This window comes from Juglans regia, chromosome 5 (assembly GCF_001411555.2).
Source record: "Juglans regia cultivar Chandler chromosome 5, Walnut 2.0, whole genome shotgun sequence".
NCBI classification, from domain to species: Eukaryota; Viridiplantae; Streptophyta; class Magnoliopsida; order Fagales; family Juglandaceae; genus Juglans; species Juglans regia.
Genome location: NC_049905.1, coordinates 9,588,731 through 9,609,089, shown reverse-complemented (window position 1 = coordinate 9,609,089; position 20,359 = coordinate 9,588,731). Strand labels below are relative to the sequence as shown.

Below are 20,359 nucleotides of genomic sequence, written 5' to 3'. Positions count from 1 at the left end.
AAACCAAAGACTGACTTATCTCAACTCGATTACAACCCTATCCGCAACAACTTACTAAACAGTAAAAAGGACCTTTCATATAATCCACTAGTTAGGCTAATCTAGATTTTCCAACTACTAACCATTCCTCTTCGTTCACAATACTCATATAAAAAAATTGTAATTTTTACAATTCCAAATAATATTGGCAAAATGCATCCCAAATTTTCATGCAAAAACACAAATCATTAGAAAATATCACTTTAAATTTTGAAAATGTCTCTTGAGCACAAATTAATACGAGTAATGGTTTCTATAAGTTTTGAATAGATACATTTCATAAATTCTACCATAAAAAATATAATTTTTTTTTTAATGAGACTCATTTTTATTGAGGGTTTGCACGAGATTTATTTATTTGGAACTTATACCTAACCCACCCCATTGAACATTTAGTAGTAAATGTGAAAATAATCAAGAAATCAAAATTTATGATTTGATCTAAGAATTTCTTTGTCGACTTGGTTGACATGGGTCTTCTCTTTTTTTTTTTTTAAGCAAACATTTCATAGATAAATTAAGTGGTTATAATATATTAGATTCAATGGGTGGAAGTCTTTAATAATCATTTCAAAGCACGCAAATGCAACACAAGAGAAATAAAAAAGAGGGATATAGAGTAAAAAATTTGGCTTCCACCCATTTCTCATTAAGGAGAAGCCGCTTGAAGTGATTTTCGTATAATCTGATAAATAAACTATAAAATTATTATTAAAAGTCACAGTGAAATGTGTGTGCTGCATTTTATTAATCTAGACTGGCTGAAGGAAACTTTCATGACTACTAGAAAAAACGAGAATATAGGAAAGTAACAACCGAAAGATGAGCCAATACGTCGATATAGGACCGTCACTGGTTGTGGAGACGAATGTGGTTCAAATGTCACTTTTGAAAAAAATGTAATATTCGAATCTAAGAGATCCGAAGTCAAGAGGAACCAAAAAAAAAAAAACTCATAGACCGGATGAGATTTTTTTTTTTTTTTTTCTTTCTTTCTAAAGGAACGGTCTATGAGTTGATAGCTACTTGCACCGATTGACATGGGTCTTCTTATTAGTAGAGAAACCCCATTTTAAATGGGAGTGGTGAATGAATGAATGAATTAGCTACGAGTATTTTGGGAGTTGAGATCACTTTATTTTTTAACACATTGGGTCTACATTTAAATGAGAATATAATTTCTTTAATGGTTAATCACAAGAACCTTTTTTAAAGCCACCCACGAAAAACTAATTGTCGAATTAATTATGAGAACTCATTTTGACAACTCTTTATATATAAATCTAAATATATTTCTTTTTTTTTTTAGTCAATTTAGAAAATAAATAAATATTTGTAAATTTAAGAATTTGGAATGGGAGAGACATGCATGCACTCCAAAATGAGTGGATGAGAGGAACAGGCAAATGGCCATTGCTGTGAATGATTTGACAGTATTGGAAAGTGGCATAAATGGCACATGAACAGTTAGTCCATTCGACAATGAAGGATGGGACGACGAGGATCCCATGAATCTATTCTAACGTTATAATTACTACTGTCTCTCACTGCCACGTGGCTCTTCCCCTAGCTTGTCCTTGATGCTTAATAATGCCCCCTTCTTTCTTTCTTTTTTTTTTTTTTTTTTTTTAAGGATTATTTTCTCCGTAAAGAAAAATGACTTTGATATTCTCACGAGTTATAATACCTTAGGATTGTCCTTTGACATTCTTCATGGGTATTCAAATGCCAACACTGTGGCTTTCAAATCTTGGGGAAAAAGTTCAGATGTATAAACTTGGGAAAACACTATTCCTACGAGATGTCCACCGAAATTTTTTATCAATTTGTTTTTTTTTAATTTATTATTATTATTTTTTACTTAATAATTAAGAAATTATTTTTTAATAAAATTGTATTTTTTTTAAAGTATGTATAAGAGATTTAAAGAAAATTTGAAAAAAAAAAGTGACAGACTCGGTGGATGTAGCATCATCCTAAATCTAATAAATTGTATTTGTAAACATCTGTAACACTATTGAACTTAGTGTAACACCACTGATTGTAACAAGCAATCAAGCTCCATGAGAAGTAGTAGCTCTACAAAGAGATTTTACTCACATAAACCAACTTACAAGTTAACGTGATTTGATATAAAACGTCAAATTTATTTTACAATCTAACGTATCACACTAATTTATAATTTTATTTTTATAAAATTTCTTTATAGACCAAGTATTTTAATTTTTTATCAGGATATACTACACTGATGTAGGTATTGGAGATTAGATATGGCTCTAAAATTGCCTCCAAATTCAACATGTGCACACATAAATACAAATATTGACGGAGATGAGTATTTCGGATTTCGAAGAGGAAAAATTATTTTCATTAGATACAATTTATTATTTTACACTTTATAAAAAAACCCTCACATTTTATGAAAAAAACAATTATAGATATGAGATATAAAAGTGAATAGTAACTTATGCATAAAATTTTTCTTTTAAAAAATAGTAAAATTTATTATTAAAAAAATTAATTTTTTTTTATATAATTCTCATATTTACTATTTTTTTAAAAAAAATTAACAACACTTACACAATTTATAAATAGAAAAAAAAACTAAAAATTGGAATCATTAAAAAGTTAGCATCGGGCTGATCTGCCGTCCAGAATAATTTGCTCAAATTAATCCATTTTCACTTTTTATTTTTTTTTCATTTTTTTTAATATATTTAAATATTTTTAAAAAATATCTCAATATATTTAAAATTACTTTTTTAATTGCTAAGAAAAAAAAATTGACAAACGATCAAATTAAACGGTATAATTGAGAGGCATGGTAATTTTTTCCAAAAAGTAATGGGATCAGCACACCTTTTGTCAGTAGGTTCCTTCCCCACTTGTAAAAAGCACTCTGTACAATGTCTCCAAAATGTGCACATGCATTTAACGACCAGTGAAAACCCACTTTTGCTCGAGCTACGAGGTATCGTACATTATACTTACGGCCTTTAGGATTATAGGAATCACCAAAAGAGATAAACATCAAACGGTCCGTCAGATATTTTGCTGTTGGATCATAGAGAGTTACCAAAGGAATAAAGTATCGATTTGTACCATGAAAATCCAGAGAGCCAAAAACCAAAAACTACTTAGAACCCAGTTAATTTACTTCACTAGAAAACTTGACTCTTATAACTAAGCAAAACACGAAGAGTTTTGGGGAATCCCACCACAGACAGTCCAAACATGACATATTGCTGGAAACCATAAGCAATGGGAATTATCATTTCTCAACATATATTAGCCAACATAGTATGGGAATGACCTATCTAAGTCAGGAATAGTCGAGTCTTTGCATTTTGTCACAAACAGCATTAGAATTATAAAAAGAATTCTGAAAACCACAACTGTTATGTTTGCCTGCCCCCTTTGATTCGGAGGGGGAAATAGGCTAGGGTGGTGCAGGTGGTGGCTTTGCCAGGTAAAAATATGGAGCGGTGTTGGCGGCAGCTGTGGCTGATGAAGTAAAACACAGATTGTGGGGCATTGAACTGGGAGGTTTTGCCGGAGGAATGGCAGCGGAGCGAGGGGTAGACAAAAATGAGAATCCTGATGATGCTGCAGTAGAGATCAGTGGCATTGGGGGAGCACTGACTTGGCCATGCATTTGCCATGCCCAATTGGGGAGTCCTTGTGAAGAACCTAATGCAGTTCTCTTGTTTGTTGCTCTTTCCTGCCAGAAAGATCAAAAGTTCAGTTAAAATAGATCCAAAAAGGAGGTTTCATGATCAGTCGGGGGAATCCAAATAGTGTACAATCAAGATCTTAATTTTTCTTTGCACCCAAGTATTGAGTTCACCTAGCAAAGCTAAAAACATGGATGGTTTGACGGCACCAAGGATGTAAACCATGCAAAAAAGAAAAAAATTTATAATAAGGCATATAACTGTATCAGTTGAAATAATCTAATTGCCTCTGGCCTGGCACCCTCTTCCAATATACATCACCTAGATCTGTCCTAGAAAAGGATTCAACATAAGATATAATACTATGTAAATGAAATTCAGTGATCAGTATGGGGTTTGGTTGCAGTTTTAGGTTACTGCCACAAAACACGTGCAAAAATATTAAGGAAAAGAAAGGGATGGTACCTAGTCTAATGGATAATTGTTTACAGACTATGAAGTTAGGAAATAATGAGAAGTTGGTTCTTTGTATAAAATGTAATTGGTTCCAAACTATGAAATAGGAAATAAGTGGACAAATTCACCTCATTAGGAAAGAAGCTAGGATATAAACCCTTCATTAAGGTTGACTGCTCTGATGTCGTTACTAGCCCTTTTAAATGTGGATCTGTTAACGTTGAGTGCACATGGTTCTTCATCTGCAAAAAAGCAGGACGCAGTAAGGATGAAGTATAGGTAGTTTTACAAATTGAATATGGATGAAACAAGTCGTTATCATCCAGCATGTGTAAGGAAAACTTAAAACGGACCAACTATATTTACTACAGCAAGCTAAATTGTAGCTTTTAAGTCCTTCAACGAGGCTCGCAAGATTTAGTATTTGAACCTAACTTGAGATTCTTAAGTACATCATCAGCAAGCTAAAAATATGTTTGAATTTACCCTAGAACTCCTTTCACTTTGCATGTCATAAGTGCCGGAGTGGAACTGAAGACACCCTTCAATCTCCTTAGAACCATTACCAAGTGAAGGAGGAGACATCCCCAAATTCAGATCAAGATTGTGGTCACCACCTGCACCAACACACATACATGCACAAATCACTACGATAATGACCACTAGCTCCTCAAGAAGTGACATACATGTAAAGTGCATACAAGAATAGCAACAGCTATATAAAATACCTTCATTACTGGCCTCAGAGATCATCTCCCCTTGATACGTACTCAGTTCAAAGTTGGTGACCGCCTCCCTTCCATTACATTTGATAGCTGCTTTGTCATAAGCCCTGATTTCCATAAAATCAAAAGGGAGACACGTGTTGGAGTGGAACCTAATGAGCTTGATAATTCAGGGTAATAAATTCAGTGCAGGTAGAGAGTAATTCATGATCATTAGGACCTTGCAGCTTCTACTTCGCTGTCGAACAGCCCAAGATATATATACCTGCACGCAAGCATCGTAATCTCCGTGATGAAAACACCATCCCCAATCATTTCTTTGAAATAGTCATCGTCTTAGACTTGTTTTTCCGAACAAGGGTAAAACAAATACAACCAGCCAAGAATTTAACTAAGAATTGGAACCCAACCATTTGAAACTTCTAATGTCTCTTCTCTTAAGCATAAAATAAGCTGAAATTTAAATTCCATAAAATGTTGCCTCACTTTTTCCCAAGGAACTGCCCCATCCGAGCTTCCCATCGTCCACATTTGTGCAGTGTCACTCCTCGATATTTTGAGCTCCCCCTTGAGAACCCAGTGCTCTGCCGCCTTAGTATGTGCACAAATTCTTCCTTGGCCAGATTCTTCATCTGTCCATTGATAGCAAAATACAAAAATAACACAGCTTACAATTTCATCATTTGAAATATTTTTAAAAAATCATTATTTGGAGCATATTGATTCAGTTTGATCGAGGCACGCATTATCCAACCTGTTTCATATCATCGTCATAATCACTGAGATTGAAATTGATGTCAGCATCAACCCCCCTAAACTTAATAGCAGCACGATCATAGGCCCTGAAATTATGAACACCAATTTTAAGAATAATGTAATTCAAAACAGAATCAAGCTCAAAGGTAAAATACAAGCTAAAGTAAGAGACCCAATTTCCATAAATGACAACTTTTACCTAGCAGCAGCATGAGCAGTGTCAAATCCACCTATAAAAATCCAACACCAAAATTTACAAGAAAAGAGTTATATATACTTTCCGCAACAGTAGAACTCAAATTAATGAAACAAAAACAATAAGTCCATACCCAAATACACTTGCTTCCCACAGTCCCTGCACCAAAAGAAAAATTGAACAACTAAAGGAATTAGATAGAAATTCAGCTCAGCTCAGCACTATTAAAATTGAAATAAAATAATATCTACTTTTACACGCCGAGGCGCACAGAGAGAGAGAGAGAGAGAGATAAAGATCCATTCAGACTGCACTACAGTTAAGCATAGAAGCACCTCAAACTAATAAATGAAATTCCGACTCAACTAAGCCAAAAAAAAAAAAAAAACAGCAGAACTAACTCAGAATTTAATTGAAGAGCAAACAAAACCATCGAACTTAAATTAAAAAAGATCATCCAAATTTAGTGAAATTTTTCACTGACCAGATATGGGATTCCCATCTCCCAGTCCTCCTATAGAACGTGACACCTCTGTACTGCGAGCTCCTAGACCTCGGTCCCCTCCTACTCTTCTTCACCTGCTGCTTTTGTTGCTCTTGCGGTTGCTGAACCACTCTCACCTCAGCAGACCCACCGCCCTGGTCGAACGACAGGTCGATCCAATTCTTCTTCGACGAAGAAGAAGAGGACGAAGATTGACCCTGCCAATTCATAGCATCCCCGTCCTTCCCTTCGCTCACAGGGAAGAGCTCCTTGGTGACGACGTCGTTCCCGCCTCCGACTTTTAATATACCGAAGTTGAAGGTGAACAAGTCCCTGGTGGCGCGTGTGGAACACGAGTCGTCCTCGCACGCGTCGGCATTGACGATCGAGGAGTTCGAGGTCCCCGATTCGTCTAATTGGTTCCCGGAAGAACCTTCGGGTAATTTATCGAGGAAAGTTACCGATTCGTCTTTCTCAGACGAATCAGCCAAGACCACATTCAGATTAAGATCCAGCATCGCGCTCTTCGTCTTCGAGATTTCAACTCTGATTCTAGCTTAAAATAGAAGTTTGGCAACCACTTATAAGCTTAGAAATGACTACTTACAAACACTTGAGCAACGAGTAACAGCTTTCAAAGCAGATAATCGAACGGTGTAGATCTATGGGATCGGAAACAACCAACGGCTACAAGGAACGCGATCGGAGCTCAGAATTCCAAGGAAGAGAGACAGAGACAAAGACAGAGAGTTTAGAGAGACAAAGAGAAAGCCAACTCAACTTCGTTCAGTAAATACGAAGATTGAATAAGAAGCTCGTTTGCTATCTCTATGGCCACCGGAAAAAGCAGCAGGAGAAGCTATCGAGGAGAAGAAGATGCACTAGCATTGAACGCCTCGTTTAGAAGACGAGCACGGTAAGCATTAGCAAGTTGCATTTGCCAACTTCTCGGCAATGTGTTCGGCGACGGAGTAAATACATCGCCGACTAACAGATTCCATAGCAGAGAGAGGGAGAGAGAGAGAGGGGAAAGAACTAAAGAAGGAGATGGGACGTGTGAAGGAACATTTCAGACCCATTTCAAGATTGACGGAATATATAAACATTTTCTCTCTCATCGTGGCCACCGGTTCCACCGGTCACTGGTTTTTCGTATCGGCAAGTAGATTTTTTTCTTGTTCAATGCTTTATCGTCCCACCATCGCCCATTAGGCACTAAGTTTGTTTCATTTTATTCGAGAATAATGCAATTATGTTTTCTCATTTTATCTTTTCATTTTTATCGTTCAACTATTTAATTTTTTTCTTTTACAATTTATTTATTTATTAATTAAAAAAATGATTATTAATATATTAATATTTTCTTATATTTTTTAAAAATATTAAAAAAAAAATTAAAAAAAAAATTTACCTAGGACCACGCACAACACTCACTACTAGGTAGCACCATAACAACACTCTTTATTTAAAATTTTACTATTCATCATCTTTAAACACTAAATATTATATTTATTTTTTATTTTTTTATTTTATTTTTCTTAAACTAATTGAATCAATTGATTTATTATCTATATACTACATATTTAATAAAAGATAAAATAAAAATAAATATGGTATGTAAAAATTATAAATAGTTTGAGTATCCGTCGTCTTTTAATTTCTTTCTCCTTCATTGCCTCACTTGACCTTATTTTTTTCTAAGCTACTCTTATCTTTATTTAATGTTAGAGTTCTTCTATTTATAAGATGGTGTGAAAGTTACACCTTTTATACTATTTACATGATAATATTTAATTTGTAAAATATTTTATTTTTAAACTTCTCTTTTAAATCATATCATGTCAAGTCGACACTGTGAAAGGTGCTCTCCACACATGCTTGCAAATAGAACTTCTCTTAATGGTAATATAGTTATACTTTGGTTATGATGTTTCTTTCTACAATATTAAGTACTTTTTTTAATAACTTGTAAAGCATCTTAATTTGTCTAGCTGAAAAGTATTTTCCGTAGGGATATTATTTTCTACATAACAGTTTTCTGAAAAAAAAAAAAAAAAATTGTTTTCTAAGTTTTTATTGAAGACCTTCAAGAAAATAATGAATTTATTAATCATTTTCTACTGTTTGGTTGTAACCTATAATCATTACACCTCGTTACAAAAAAAAAAAATAATTAATAACTAGAAGAGAATAAATAAATTATTACACCCAAAATAATCACAATCACATAAAGAGTAAATTAAAAAAAAATTTTTGCCTAGGTCCACGTTCAGAGGTCACTTTTGGATGCACCGTAGCAACACTTTTTATTTAAAATTTTACTATTTATCATCTTTAAATACCAAACGCTATATTTACTTTTTTTGTTACTAATTGAATAATTTTACTTATTATCCATATACCATATATTTGATAAAAAATAAAAATAAAAAATAAGTATAGTGTGTTGTGTACGGATATAATAAATAAAATTTTCTTTTATTAATAATTTTTTAAGTTACTCATCTAAGTATCTAATAACAAATATATATATATATAAATAAAATTTTCCATTTTTTTTCTTTTTTTATATTTTGAGTTTCTCATTTGACTTGGATTTCAAATGTCATATAATCTTAACCACACGCAATAACATGAAACTCGATCAATGCCAAGCGGCACAATACTACTTGTCAAGATATTTCAAAAGAAAAATTATATTCATCATCTTTACACATTACATATAATTTTTTAATTTTTAATTTTTTTCTCTTACTAAATATGTGGTGCATATATAATGAGTATAAGAATTATCATGAAGACTAAAGCGAAAAAACAAATTAAAATAAGTGTGGTGTGTGAAATGATGAGTAGCAAAACTTATTTAAAAAATTTTATCAAGAAAAATTCTACTTGTCATCCCCTACACTACACACCAACATGTGAATTCTCGTTTTTATCCTTTTATTTAAAGAGACATATATTGATGTGTAAATATGTATATTTAAATAGAAGGATAAAATGACAAATTACATGTTGGTGTGAGGTTTGAGAATAATAAGTAGTATTTTAATTTTATCAATATTTGAGGACATAGAATGAGGGAGATACAAAGTAGAATTAGATATCTAAGACATATAGTATCTAATATTGTTGAAAAACTCAAATAAAAAACAATTAAACATTGTAGGGACTATTTTATACAACACGTGTCACTTAAAATTATAAAAATAAAATAAATTTAAATATTGATGTGGGTAAAATCTAGCTCTTTAATTAAAAATAATATTTAAGATTTTAACACTCCTTCATCCAAAATAATAAAGAGAGTCCTAATTAAAAATAACACTAGATCTCAAGAATATGATACTAATCTTGTCCCATCGTGGATTTTAGTGAGTATTCAAGAGTCATGATTGGATGACTCTTAACACTTTATTATCTTCTTTTTTTTCTTTAAATTATTTTGTTTGGTGTAGTATCTCAACCAATTTTCCAATTTTGAAGTTCACATTTCTCCTCTATTGGCTGAAAATTACATTTAAATCGAATAAACTTGAGTAGATTTGTAATTTATCATATGATCCTTCTTTTTCTTTGTTGGGAAAGGGAGAATCTCTTTATAGAGATGTTATAGCACTTTAAATCACATTAAACTACACAAGTTTATTTTTATAAAATTTCTTTATAATTATAGCAATTTTCTTATATTATGATTAAAAGAGTCTTAAATATATATTTATCAACCACGTCCCAACTAAAAAGCATATATTTATCATATATAGTTAGAGAAATGTTATATCCATAAAAGCATATATTTGAAGTGATATGTTGTGATACATCAAATTTATTTTATAATAAAATGAATTTTACAATCTGATATATCACATTTTATTACATCTAAATGAGAAATGATAGTCAATGATATTTACAGTCATGAAGTACGTAAATACTGTACAATTTTTTTTAAAAAAAGTAAATACATGATCCATATAAAAAAATATAATAATTTTTTAATAGCGAACCTCATTCTTTTTCAAAAAGATTATAAAATACTTACAACTCTATCTAACATTATTCTTATTTTTATATATCAAAGATGTTACAAAAATATTATGTTTTTTCAATGCCATAAAGTTGATATCGATACTTAAAAAATAGTGAGAAATACACGAAGTTTGGATTCATTAACATGCGCAAAATGTGCAAACGCGTAAGCCATGACAACATGAGCACGAACTTTATGCATAAAATATTTATTAAAAAAAAACATTTTTTTTTCCTCTACACAAGTCATTTAAAATGTATGTAGATTCGGCGGGTAATAGCCCGTACACGTTGGTACCTGCCCAAAAAGGGCCAGCTGTGGATTACTGTCTGCCCGAACTGCCCTATGGAGTCAACAGTAACGAATAACAACGACGACCGTTATATTATTATCCCCCCCTCAACCCTTTTTCTTTTCAATTAACTAATTTTAGCGAAGAATAAGGAACAGACGAGGATGCTTGATGTGTATTTACATAATTACCCCTGTGAAGTCTCAAAATCCCTAACGTGTCCTTGCCGTCCAAATCCTTCCCATATATAACACGTGCTTTTTCTTACTCTTTACTCTTTAATCATAGTTCTCTCTGTGAAGTTATAAAAGCACCCTCAAAAGTCAACAGAAACTTAACCATACCTCTGTACACACACTTGGCAAGTTGGCAGCCCAATTGAAGCACAATAAACATATGCCTTATGATTTGTACTTATTTTAATATTATTTTTATTTTTATTTTTAATTTTGGTTACAATTTTATCTTTTGGAATTGTTACAAAACAAAAATTCTTAAATTCGTGTATTTTAATTTTTTAATAATTAAGAAAATAATTATAATAAATATGTATATTTTTTTAAATATTTAAATATATTTAAACAATATTCAAAAGAAAATAAAAATAAAAATGCACTAAAAAACACCTCAACGATACATTTTTATGTTATCTGTTGGAGTTTTTTTAACAAAAGTTTCGATTTAATGTTTTTTTAAAAAGTGAGTTTAAAGTATTTTTTTTTCTTATAAATTTACTAAACGCGTCATTTTTCTATGAAAGCACTTATATATATATATATATTTATATCTATCCCCCAATAACTTTGCTTTCTATTAATTATCTAACCATATATATATATAATTGTATTGGTTTCTATAGTTTTTACAAGATTCCAATCTCTACAAATTTTCTCAAAAACTCCAAATACCCATTCATAATCAAAGGAGGAAAAAAAAAATGTGCATGTAAACATCAACATCTATATAATATGAATTGAGTTTGTGTGGAAGAGAAACTACCACGTTGCTTAAGGGAACCAATTATGGAGCTTTGATTTAATATATTTATATTAATTGAGTAGGAGAAAGGACATGTTATCTTTATCTGGCCATATCTAGGAAACATGAAATCTATAAATTTTTAGCATATTTCTTGGTTGGCTCTACCATATGCTCCTTATCCAATATTGCAATACCTGTTGCTTTCCGGTTGGCGTTTATGAAAATCCGAAGTTCTAATTATATTCATGTTCGGCCTAATGTGGAAAAAATAAGAAATGATAATTATAGTCGTGAATGTATAAATATTGTATAATCATTTAAAAGAAAGTGAATAAAAACAAGATTTATATTAAAAAAATTAATTTTTTAATAATAAATTTTATTTTTTTTAAAACGATTGCGTATGATGATTGCATATTCTAAATTAATTAATCGAAACTTCTGGTTTTATTCTGATTCAAATAAATTCCATTCATAAATATATAACATGAAGGTGTCATGATGAAACACGTGCAGTCCCCATGCATCACGCATCTTGTCTAATTATTTAAACTAGCCAACGTGTTGCGTGCTGGTTCCTCAAATATAGACACGTCTTTGTACCCAATCCCTCTCTCTCATAGCACATATTCAATATTCTACTCATCGTTTCCACGTATATAATTTTTGCATTTATTATTATTTTTTTCTTATCAAATATATAAGGTATAGATGATGAGTGAAAAAATTTAATTAATTTAAAAAAATAAAATAAAAAAAAAGTATAATATATAAGAATGATAAATAATAAAACTCTTCAAAAAATTAACATAATTTTATATGATACGTTTGATTTATTTTATAATAAAAATAACTTTATAATATAACACGTGAAATCATTTTATCTTCAAAAAAAAAAAAAAAAGTAAAACTAGATATAATTTTTTAATGTACAAATTTTACTTATTCTTTTTGAAAAGAATGTAAGACTCGCTAGTAAAATCTATATACTTTTAATATGAATATCATATTTAGCTATTTTTTTAAAAAAATAAAAATAAAAATTACAAATTTTTAAGACATTAAAAATTATTTACTTTATATGATACGTTAGATATATTTTATAATAAAAGTAACTTTACAATATAACATATCGCATTAATTTTATGAAATCATTTGATAGTTAAGCGATTTCTCTTTGTCCAAATGAGTAACGCCATATATAATTTTATAATATACAAATTTTACATATTTTTTTAAAAAAATATAAGACTCACTAGTAAAAAGTATATATATATTTTTAATATGGATATCATATTTATCTTCTTTTTTTTTTCAAAAAATGCTTGAGAATTGCAAATTTTTAAGACTGTAGAAATTATTTACTTTATATAAATATTCCACGTGTGTGTAGATATATGATAAATTTTTTAGATTGCTTTTTATAATACAATAATGGGAAATCGATAGCTAGCTGTACTTCACTTCGCTTCAACCCTTTTGAATCATGCCAATGATTCTTGAAGAGTTGGCTTCATTCTAACACTTGAACATGCTTTTTGATTTGATTTACCCATTCAATAAAATATAAAAATTTGATCTATGAATAATATAATATTGATAATTATAACAAAAATTAGGAAACACGATTATTTAGAAATAGTCAAACATGGCCTTTTTATTAAAATAATTATATCTTTTTAAGAGTTAATTATATAAATATAATTTACTTAATTTACTTTTTGTTCAAATGAAAATATTTTTAAAAAATTCAAAAGGTAATGTACACGTGGCAGTCGAAATAGAAGACTTGCTTGTGGTATGAGAGACAAATCAGTTAGCTTCCCTCTTAAGGAAATGTTTATACCTTAAAAAATCCTTTTGATTAACTTTAATTTTCCAATTCCGGTAACTACGTACGACTACCGACTCACTCAATTCATGATTGCGATTTTTCGACCGGCTGTAACCGGTTACCCAATTGAGATCCACCCACAGCTAGCTGTGTCTTCTGCTGCTTCTTGGATTTGGAAAATATTTAATTTTTAATCAAATTCAAGTTACTTTGGAATAAGTGTTTCATCTTATATTATTATCTTATCTTATTTTATTATTATATATTTTTTAAATTTTTATATAAAATATAATAAATAATTTAATTTTTAAAAATTTTAAAATAATTAATAATATTAAAAAATAATATTTTATTTAATTTTCATCTCTACTCACTATCTAAATAATACCTAAAACTTAAAAAGAGAGATAAATATACAAATATCTATTTTACGTATTTATCTCTTTTCACTTTAAATTTTAAAGTCAGTTCATCCCATCCCTCCTTCATTCAATTTTCCTAGAGCTAAGAGGCACATTTCATAATTTATTTAATTTAAAAAATAAATTTTAAAATTTAAATATTATAAATTAAATTATATCACATAAATGATATGAGACCTTATAACAATAATATTCAATAATTTATAATGTCTTGACAAGTAAAACTATTTCTTAAAATGTGGTTAAATTTATTTTCTTGGTCGTGTGAAGTAAAATATAATTTCCTTAAAATTTAATATGCAGTTTTCGGTTTTCCTATGTACTAGTGAGTGGTATCATCAAATATCTGGCTTGCCAATTTGGCTTTGTTAAAGTTTCATTTTCATTAATTATTTTTTATAATTAATTATTATTAAATTAGACATCATCTTTAATGTAATAAATAAATAAATAAAATATCAACCTTATCCTTTTATTAAAAAAATGAAATAATGTCGGAAGGATACGTCCAAAACACTGTTGATTTTAATTACATGGCCCCACCTGGTATCATTTTTGGTGGGTATATTAAATTACTAATAAATCAGAATATAATAAAGTTTTTTTTTTTTTCAAACATTAAATAAGAAAGAAAAAGTACAACTAGGGTTTCCTTTCTGGTGGGTATAATATTATTGTCGGCAGGCTTGTACGAGGTTTACTTATAGGGAGACGTGGACTCTTCTTCTCCGTCCATACAAAGCCCTCTCTTATTATCACATGCTCCTCATTTTTTTTTAAAAGAAAAATGATAAACACACTGTATTCGAATCTTTACAACAAATTTCATAATTATGTTTTAACATGAATAATATTGTTGTATAAAAATATTTTTATTTTATATTATGTATTGTAAAAAATATTGTGAAGAGTGTTGCGTATATTATTATTTTTTTAAAATATTTTCTAATAAAGTGAAATGCTGAATTTTTTTTATCTTTTAAAAAAACTGTTTATGTATTTGCCATAGGTGTTGCAATTTGATTGGTTTTAACCTGATAAGTTAATGCTGCATATCATTTTCACAAATCTTGAAAGGAATGACCACTTTGGCACGTGGGATCACTTTAATTAGTGTGTGTGTTTTTTTGTTAATTAATGATAGATTTCAATATAAAAATTAAAATTATTGTATAATTTATAGGTGGATAAATTTTGCCTATTTCATTTAGAAAAGTGGATAAATCTATATAAAAAAATTACTTTTTTAAGTGTAAACTTTACTTTTAAAAGAAATAAACGATACTTACACCTTAAAATTATGGTATCTAGAATATTGCTCAATTCTTTTTTGAAAAAATTGATCTCAGGTTTCATATTTATACATTAGTTATATTATTTTAAAAAATTATATGAAATTTACATATTTTAGAACTGCATAAATAATCTTTCAATGTCACACTGTAGAGAAATTCTTGTTGCAAACTTGCAGTTCCCAAATAGAGGTCTGCACGCGCATGTCCAACGTGTCCAAAACAATTCGTTTTATTAAACTAAGGGAGCTTGCTTTTCACGTAGAAGGAAGGAAATCAAACCTATAGGCTATATGGAGAGCTGCTATTGAAACGGTGCGTATAGATATTCTATACGAAGAAACCGTAGCAGACCATGACGCCACTTTTGACCGATGATTTATGAGCTGCCGGCCATTCCATTTTCGTCCCCTTCGAGCTGTCCACGATGCAAAAAAGGAACACTTCCACCACCGTCGGCCATTAGGTATGAGGTTTGTGACTTCATTTTGCATCAGTTTGGAAGGTTTGGAAATCTTTCCCTCGTATACTCATCAAACTTGATCTTGAATTCTTTATAAACATTTTATTTTAATCTATTATTACTCTAAATATGAACTTTGGCATGTTAATAATCTAGGGAACAATTGCTCATACTTTAGAAAAAAAAACAAGTATGAAGTTTCAGAAGTTAAATGGAAGGAATTAGACTCCAAGTATCACTTTTCATGTGAGTCAAAAAATATTTCGATGAATGTAGCCGATTTCATCATAACAAGCATGAGTAGAACTCATTTTCTTAAAAAAGGGAGAATAGACGATCTTCGTCTACATAACAAGTTTGGTATTAAAACTTTGATACCAAAAGAGGAGAAAGAAGATAAATGGGGGGCTGGGTTGGGCGAAAAAATAAACTGTTTATTTTTGGGTCTACGTTACCTCCAATGGTGGTGGAGGAGCTGACCACGATACCGGAATTCGAACAGATTGGAGGAAAAGAACCTCACGTGGGTTGGGCTGGGTTTACGTTATTGATGTCCCCGGTGGAAGAATTGAGGATGACGTCGGTGGTTGAGGAGTTGACCATGACGTTTGATTTCGAATGACATAGAGAAAAACAGTCAAGCTGGGCAACGACAAAAATAATGCTAGATACAAACTCTAAATAGATAAGTACCATACAAGTCTTTTGTAAAATAATGGATTCCATTAATAAAGAATAGTTTTTTTTCACTTTTTTAAGATAAAGTCTATTTTTTTACAAAAACTTATTTATAACTTATCTATTTAGAACTTGTACAAATAATTTCTCCAACGACAAAGTCTAATAAAAAATGGGTTCCTGCATATACGATTTTTGGGTATTGGGGAGTATGGCATTTTGGTCATTTGACATAGGCTGACATGGACAATAGGACAAACTATAGAGTACACGGGAAGCCCTTCTATGGGACTGTATCTTGTAGTTCTCTTCCTGATGATTTTTTTAATAAATTATGTTGCACCGCGTGATTTTTTAAATAAATAAAAAATATATTCAAAATATAGACCCTAAAGATTTAAGAGTACTGTCTGAACAGTATATTTGAAATGACCAATTAGTATTATTCTTCCTTTATTAATTTATTATAAAATGAATTGTCAAATAGTTATCACTAATCGGAGTACCGTTACTCATTCACGTCTGTGTGCGCGCGGCCCCCAAAAAAAGAACGAATTGCATGACTGCTATGTCAAAATAAAATTGTATCTTTGGGGTCATATGATTCTGGCTTTGCATTAAATAATTTTATATGTGTGAACAAGACATCCATGAAAATGACTATGGTTTTCTTTTACTAGGAAAAAAAAAATCTTTTGGGACGCCGTCTTGTATAGTTAAAATTCACATGAAACACGATCTAGAAAAAAGAAAAAAAAAAAAAGGAAAAATGATATGAAACATGTTAAACAAGTTATTTTTAAATATTATTATTATTTTTAAATTTGAAAAAATTGAATTATTTATTATATTTTGTGTAAAATTTTAAGAAAATTATGATGATTAGATGTTAGATGACTTAAAAGACTTTTTGTATTCAAACCTCTCCTAATCAATACTATAATTTTAGATTTATATTTTCTTCGATCATGAACTAATACTTCCTTGTCATTTATCTTCTAAACTTCGACTAAGTGCAACTTAATTTTTAAATTAAAATTTTCAGTGTTAACTATCCAAATTTATCGTTAATTTAAACGAAAATATCTATAAAAAGACAAAAAATGCTCTTAATGCTGCTAAAATTAGCAGGCATATATTCATTTCAAAGAAATAGGAATATTTTCATATATGGGTAGAGACTAGAGTAACGATAGATACAATTTTAAGGTATGTAAGTACTGTATATTCATTTTGAAAACAAATAGGCTCTACCATTAAAAATATTGATATCAGATTTATCAACTTTTTTTAAAAGAAATAATGCACGATATCATTTACACATTTTATGATTGTATATGGCTAGAAAGAATAATTAGGGACAATCATAATGAGATAATTGTAGGATTATGAAATACAAATATGGATGAACAATGGAAGGCCAACTTACCTTTCTGATTCATTTCATTCTATTTAAATAATACATCAGTGAACATATAGGTTACAACTTTACAAGTTAAATATGAAAAACAGCAAATTTACAGAAGCAAAAAGATGGCAACGTATACAAGAGAAGATCAAGGAATTAGAGGAGTAAAATCTGGGATTTGAATATGTGTTGCACTTTCAGAATTTTCACTTTCGGGAGTTACATTTGTAGCTACTGCTTTGAAAGGCTCATTAATGTTTGCTGCATTCTTGGCCATTTCAATGGGATTTGGTCTAACAACCCCCCTCAAATTAATGGGGATCATGATCACCACTAATTTGGACTGAAGAAAAGTAAATCTTGGAGCTGTTTGAACCTTTGTGAATATGTCACCAATTTGATTTGCAGTGGAAATATGTTTCACTTGGACATCTCTATTGAGTATTTTTTTTTGCAGATGAAGTGGTAATCAACTTCAATGTACTTGGTTCTAGCGTGAAACACCGGATTGGACCCCAAAGCAATGGCTCCAATATTATTGCACCAAATTGTTGGTGTAGATGAAAGTTGAATTCCAAGTTCTTTCATGAGCATCTGAATCCAATATAGGTCAGTAATTGCAATGGAAATGCTGCGGTACTATGCGTCGGTGCTACTTTTGGAGACTATAGGCTGCTTCTTTGCTGTCCAAGTGATGAGATTGGGGCCAAGGAATATGCCACTAACCAGTTGTGCTTCGTCGGTCATCCTGATTGCTCGCCCAATCAGAGTCACAATAAGCATTGAGATTAATATCACCAGATGAATAATAAAGACCGTAATCAATTGTACCTTTGAGATAACGAAGCACACGTTTTGCAGTAATCCAATGGGGCTTATGGGGGTTGTGCATGAACTGGCACAATTGATTTACAATATATGCAATATCAGGACGTGATATTGTATAATACTGAAGAGCTCCAATTACACGACGATATTCAGTTGGATCCAACAAGAGGTTACCCTTGAGAAGATTGATCAAAAACCACCACACCTCAATCGTGGTGAGTATTCTTATATATATGCAAGATTTACATAACGTCTAATTACATAAAAGGAAACTAGAATATGACGTCTAATTACATGAAAGGAAACTAGAATCAATCTGTACAATAAATGTCCTAGAATTAAGGTAAATTATATTAAGCCTTGAATCAAGGGATTGTTTCCTTAACACCCCCCCGCAAGCTGAGCGTCGGATTGGAACAGACATGAAGTTTGGTTCGAAAGAATTCAAAGAGAGGGCGAGAAACACTCTTGGTGAAGAGATCAGCAACCTGTAGATGAGAAGGCACATACTGCGTCCGAAGTTTTCCAGCAACAACAAGTTCTTGAAGGAAATGATAATCTAGTTCAACGTGCTTAGCCCGTTTGTGAGAGACGGGGTTAGAACTTAAGAAAAGAGTGCTTTTGTTGTCACATAAGAGAAGTGGCTTCTGTGAGATGGAGACCTTGAGATCCTGAAGAAGGTGCATAAGCCAAAGAAGTTCAGCTGCAGTGGTCGCAAGAGCACGATATTCAGATTCACAGCTGGAACGAGAGACAGTGGGTTGCTTCTTGGCACTCAAAGAGACCAAATTATCACCAAGATAAATAGAGTAGCCAAAGGTAGAACGACGAGTGTCAGGACAGCCAGCCCAGTCAGCATCAGAGTAAGCTACTAGAGCACTGGAAGTAATAGAAGGGCGAAAGGTAAGACCAAAGTGAAGTGTGCCCTTGACATAGCGAAGAATGCGCTTGACAGTAAGAAAGTGATCTGTAGTAAGAGCAAGTAGAAACTGACTGACAGAATTGACAGCATGAGCAATGTCAGGGCGTGTGATGGTCAAGTGTTGGAGGGCTCCAACAAGAGATCTGTAGAGAGTGGGGTCCGAGAAAGGGGAGCCATTTCCAGTGAGGTGTTGGGAGACAACCATAGGAGTGTGAACTGGCTTGCTATCAAGTAAGTGCGCCCGAGTAAGGATATCCCGTGCATATTTCAGCTGGTTGATAAAAAGACCATCAGGAATAGAGGTAGCTTCCAAACCAAGAAAATAACTGAGAGAACCCAAATCTTTAGTGGCAAACTCAGAATTAAGCTTGCGAGTGAAGCTGTCAAGAAAGGAAGAATTGTTGCCAGTAATGATAATATCATCAACATAAAGAAGGAGATAGATAATGTCAGAATGTTGATGAAACACAAAGAGAGAGGTATCAGCACGACTACAAGAAAAACCAAGTGTAATGAGAAAGGAACTGAAGTGCTGAAACCATGCTCGAGGAGCTTGCTTGAGGCCATAAAGAGCTTTCTTCAACTGACATACATGATGAGGGTAGCGAGGATCAACATACCCGGGAGGTTGCTCCATATAAACAGTTTCTGTGAGAGTGCCATTGAAAAAGGCATTCTTGACGCCCAATTGGCGAAGAGGCCATTTGTTAGTAACAGCAAGAGAGAGCACAACACGAACAGTAGTGGCCTTGATAACAGGACTAAAAGTGTCAGTGTAGTCAAGTCCAGGTACCTGAGTGTAACCTTTGGCAACAAGACGGGCTTTGAGACGCTCAACGGATCCATCAGGTAGATATTTGGTCCGAAACACCCATTTGGAAC

At 31.6% G+C, this 20,359-nt stretch overlaps 1 protein-coding gene across 2 annotated transcripts; it reads right to left on the bottom strand.

Annotated features, from left to right (window-relative positions):
• Window positions 1-3,281: 3,281 nt before the first annotated feature.
• On the bottom strand, window positions 3,282-7,401 carry LOC109022208 (ethylene-responsive transcription factor RAP2-7-like). Of its 2 annotated transcripts, XM_019005043.2 has the most exons (10): window positions 6,331-7,401; window positions 5,980-6,005; window positions 5,850-5,880; window positions 5,649-5,736; window positions 5,381-5,526; window positions 5,115-5,159; window positions 4,898-5,001; window positions 4,656-4,786; window positions 4,298-4,411; window positions 3,282-3,760 (listed from the first exon to the last, which is right to left on the bottom strand). In XM_019005043.2, the coding sequence occupies exons 1-10, from the start codon at window positions 6,846-6,848 to the stop codon at window positions 3,479-3,481; spliced, it is 1,485 nt and encodes a 494-aa protein (XP_018860588.1). In that variant the 5' UTR covers window positions 6,849-7,401; the 3' UTR covers window positions 3,282-3,478. The 2 variants fall into 2 exon arrangements, with proteins under 2 accessions (XP_018860588.1, XP_018860597.1); XM_019005052.2 differs by lacking the exon at window positions 5,115-5,159.
• Between the last annotated feature and the right edge of the window lie 12,958 nt (window positions 7,402-20,359).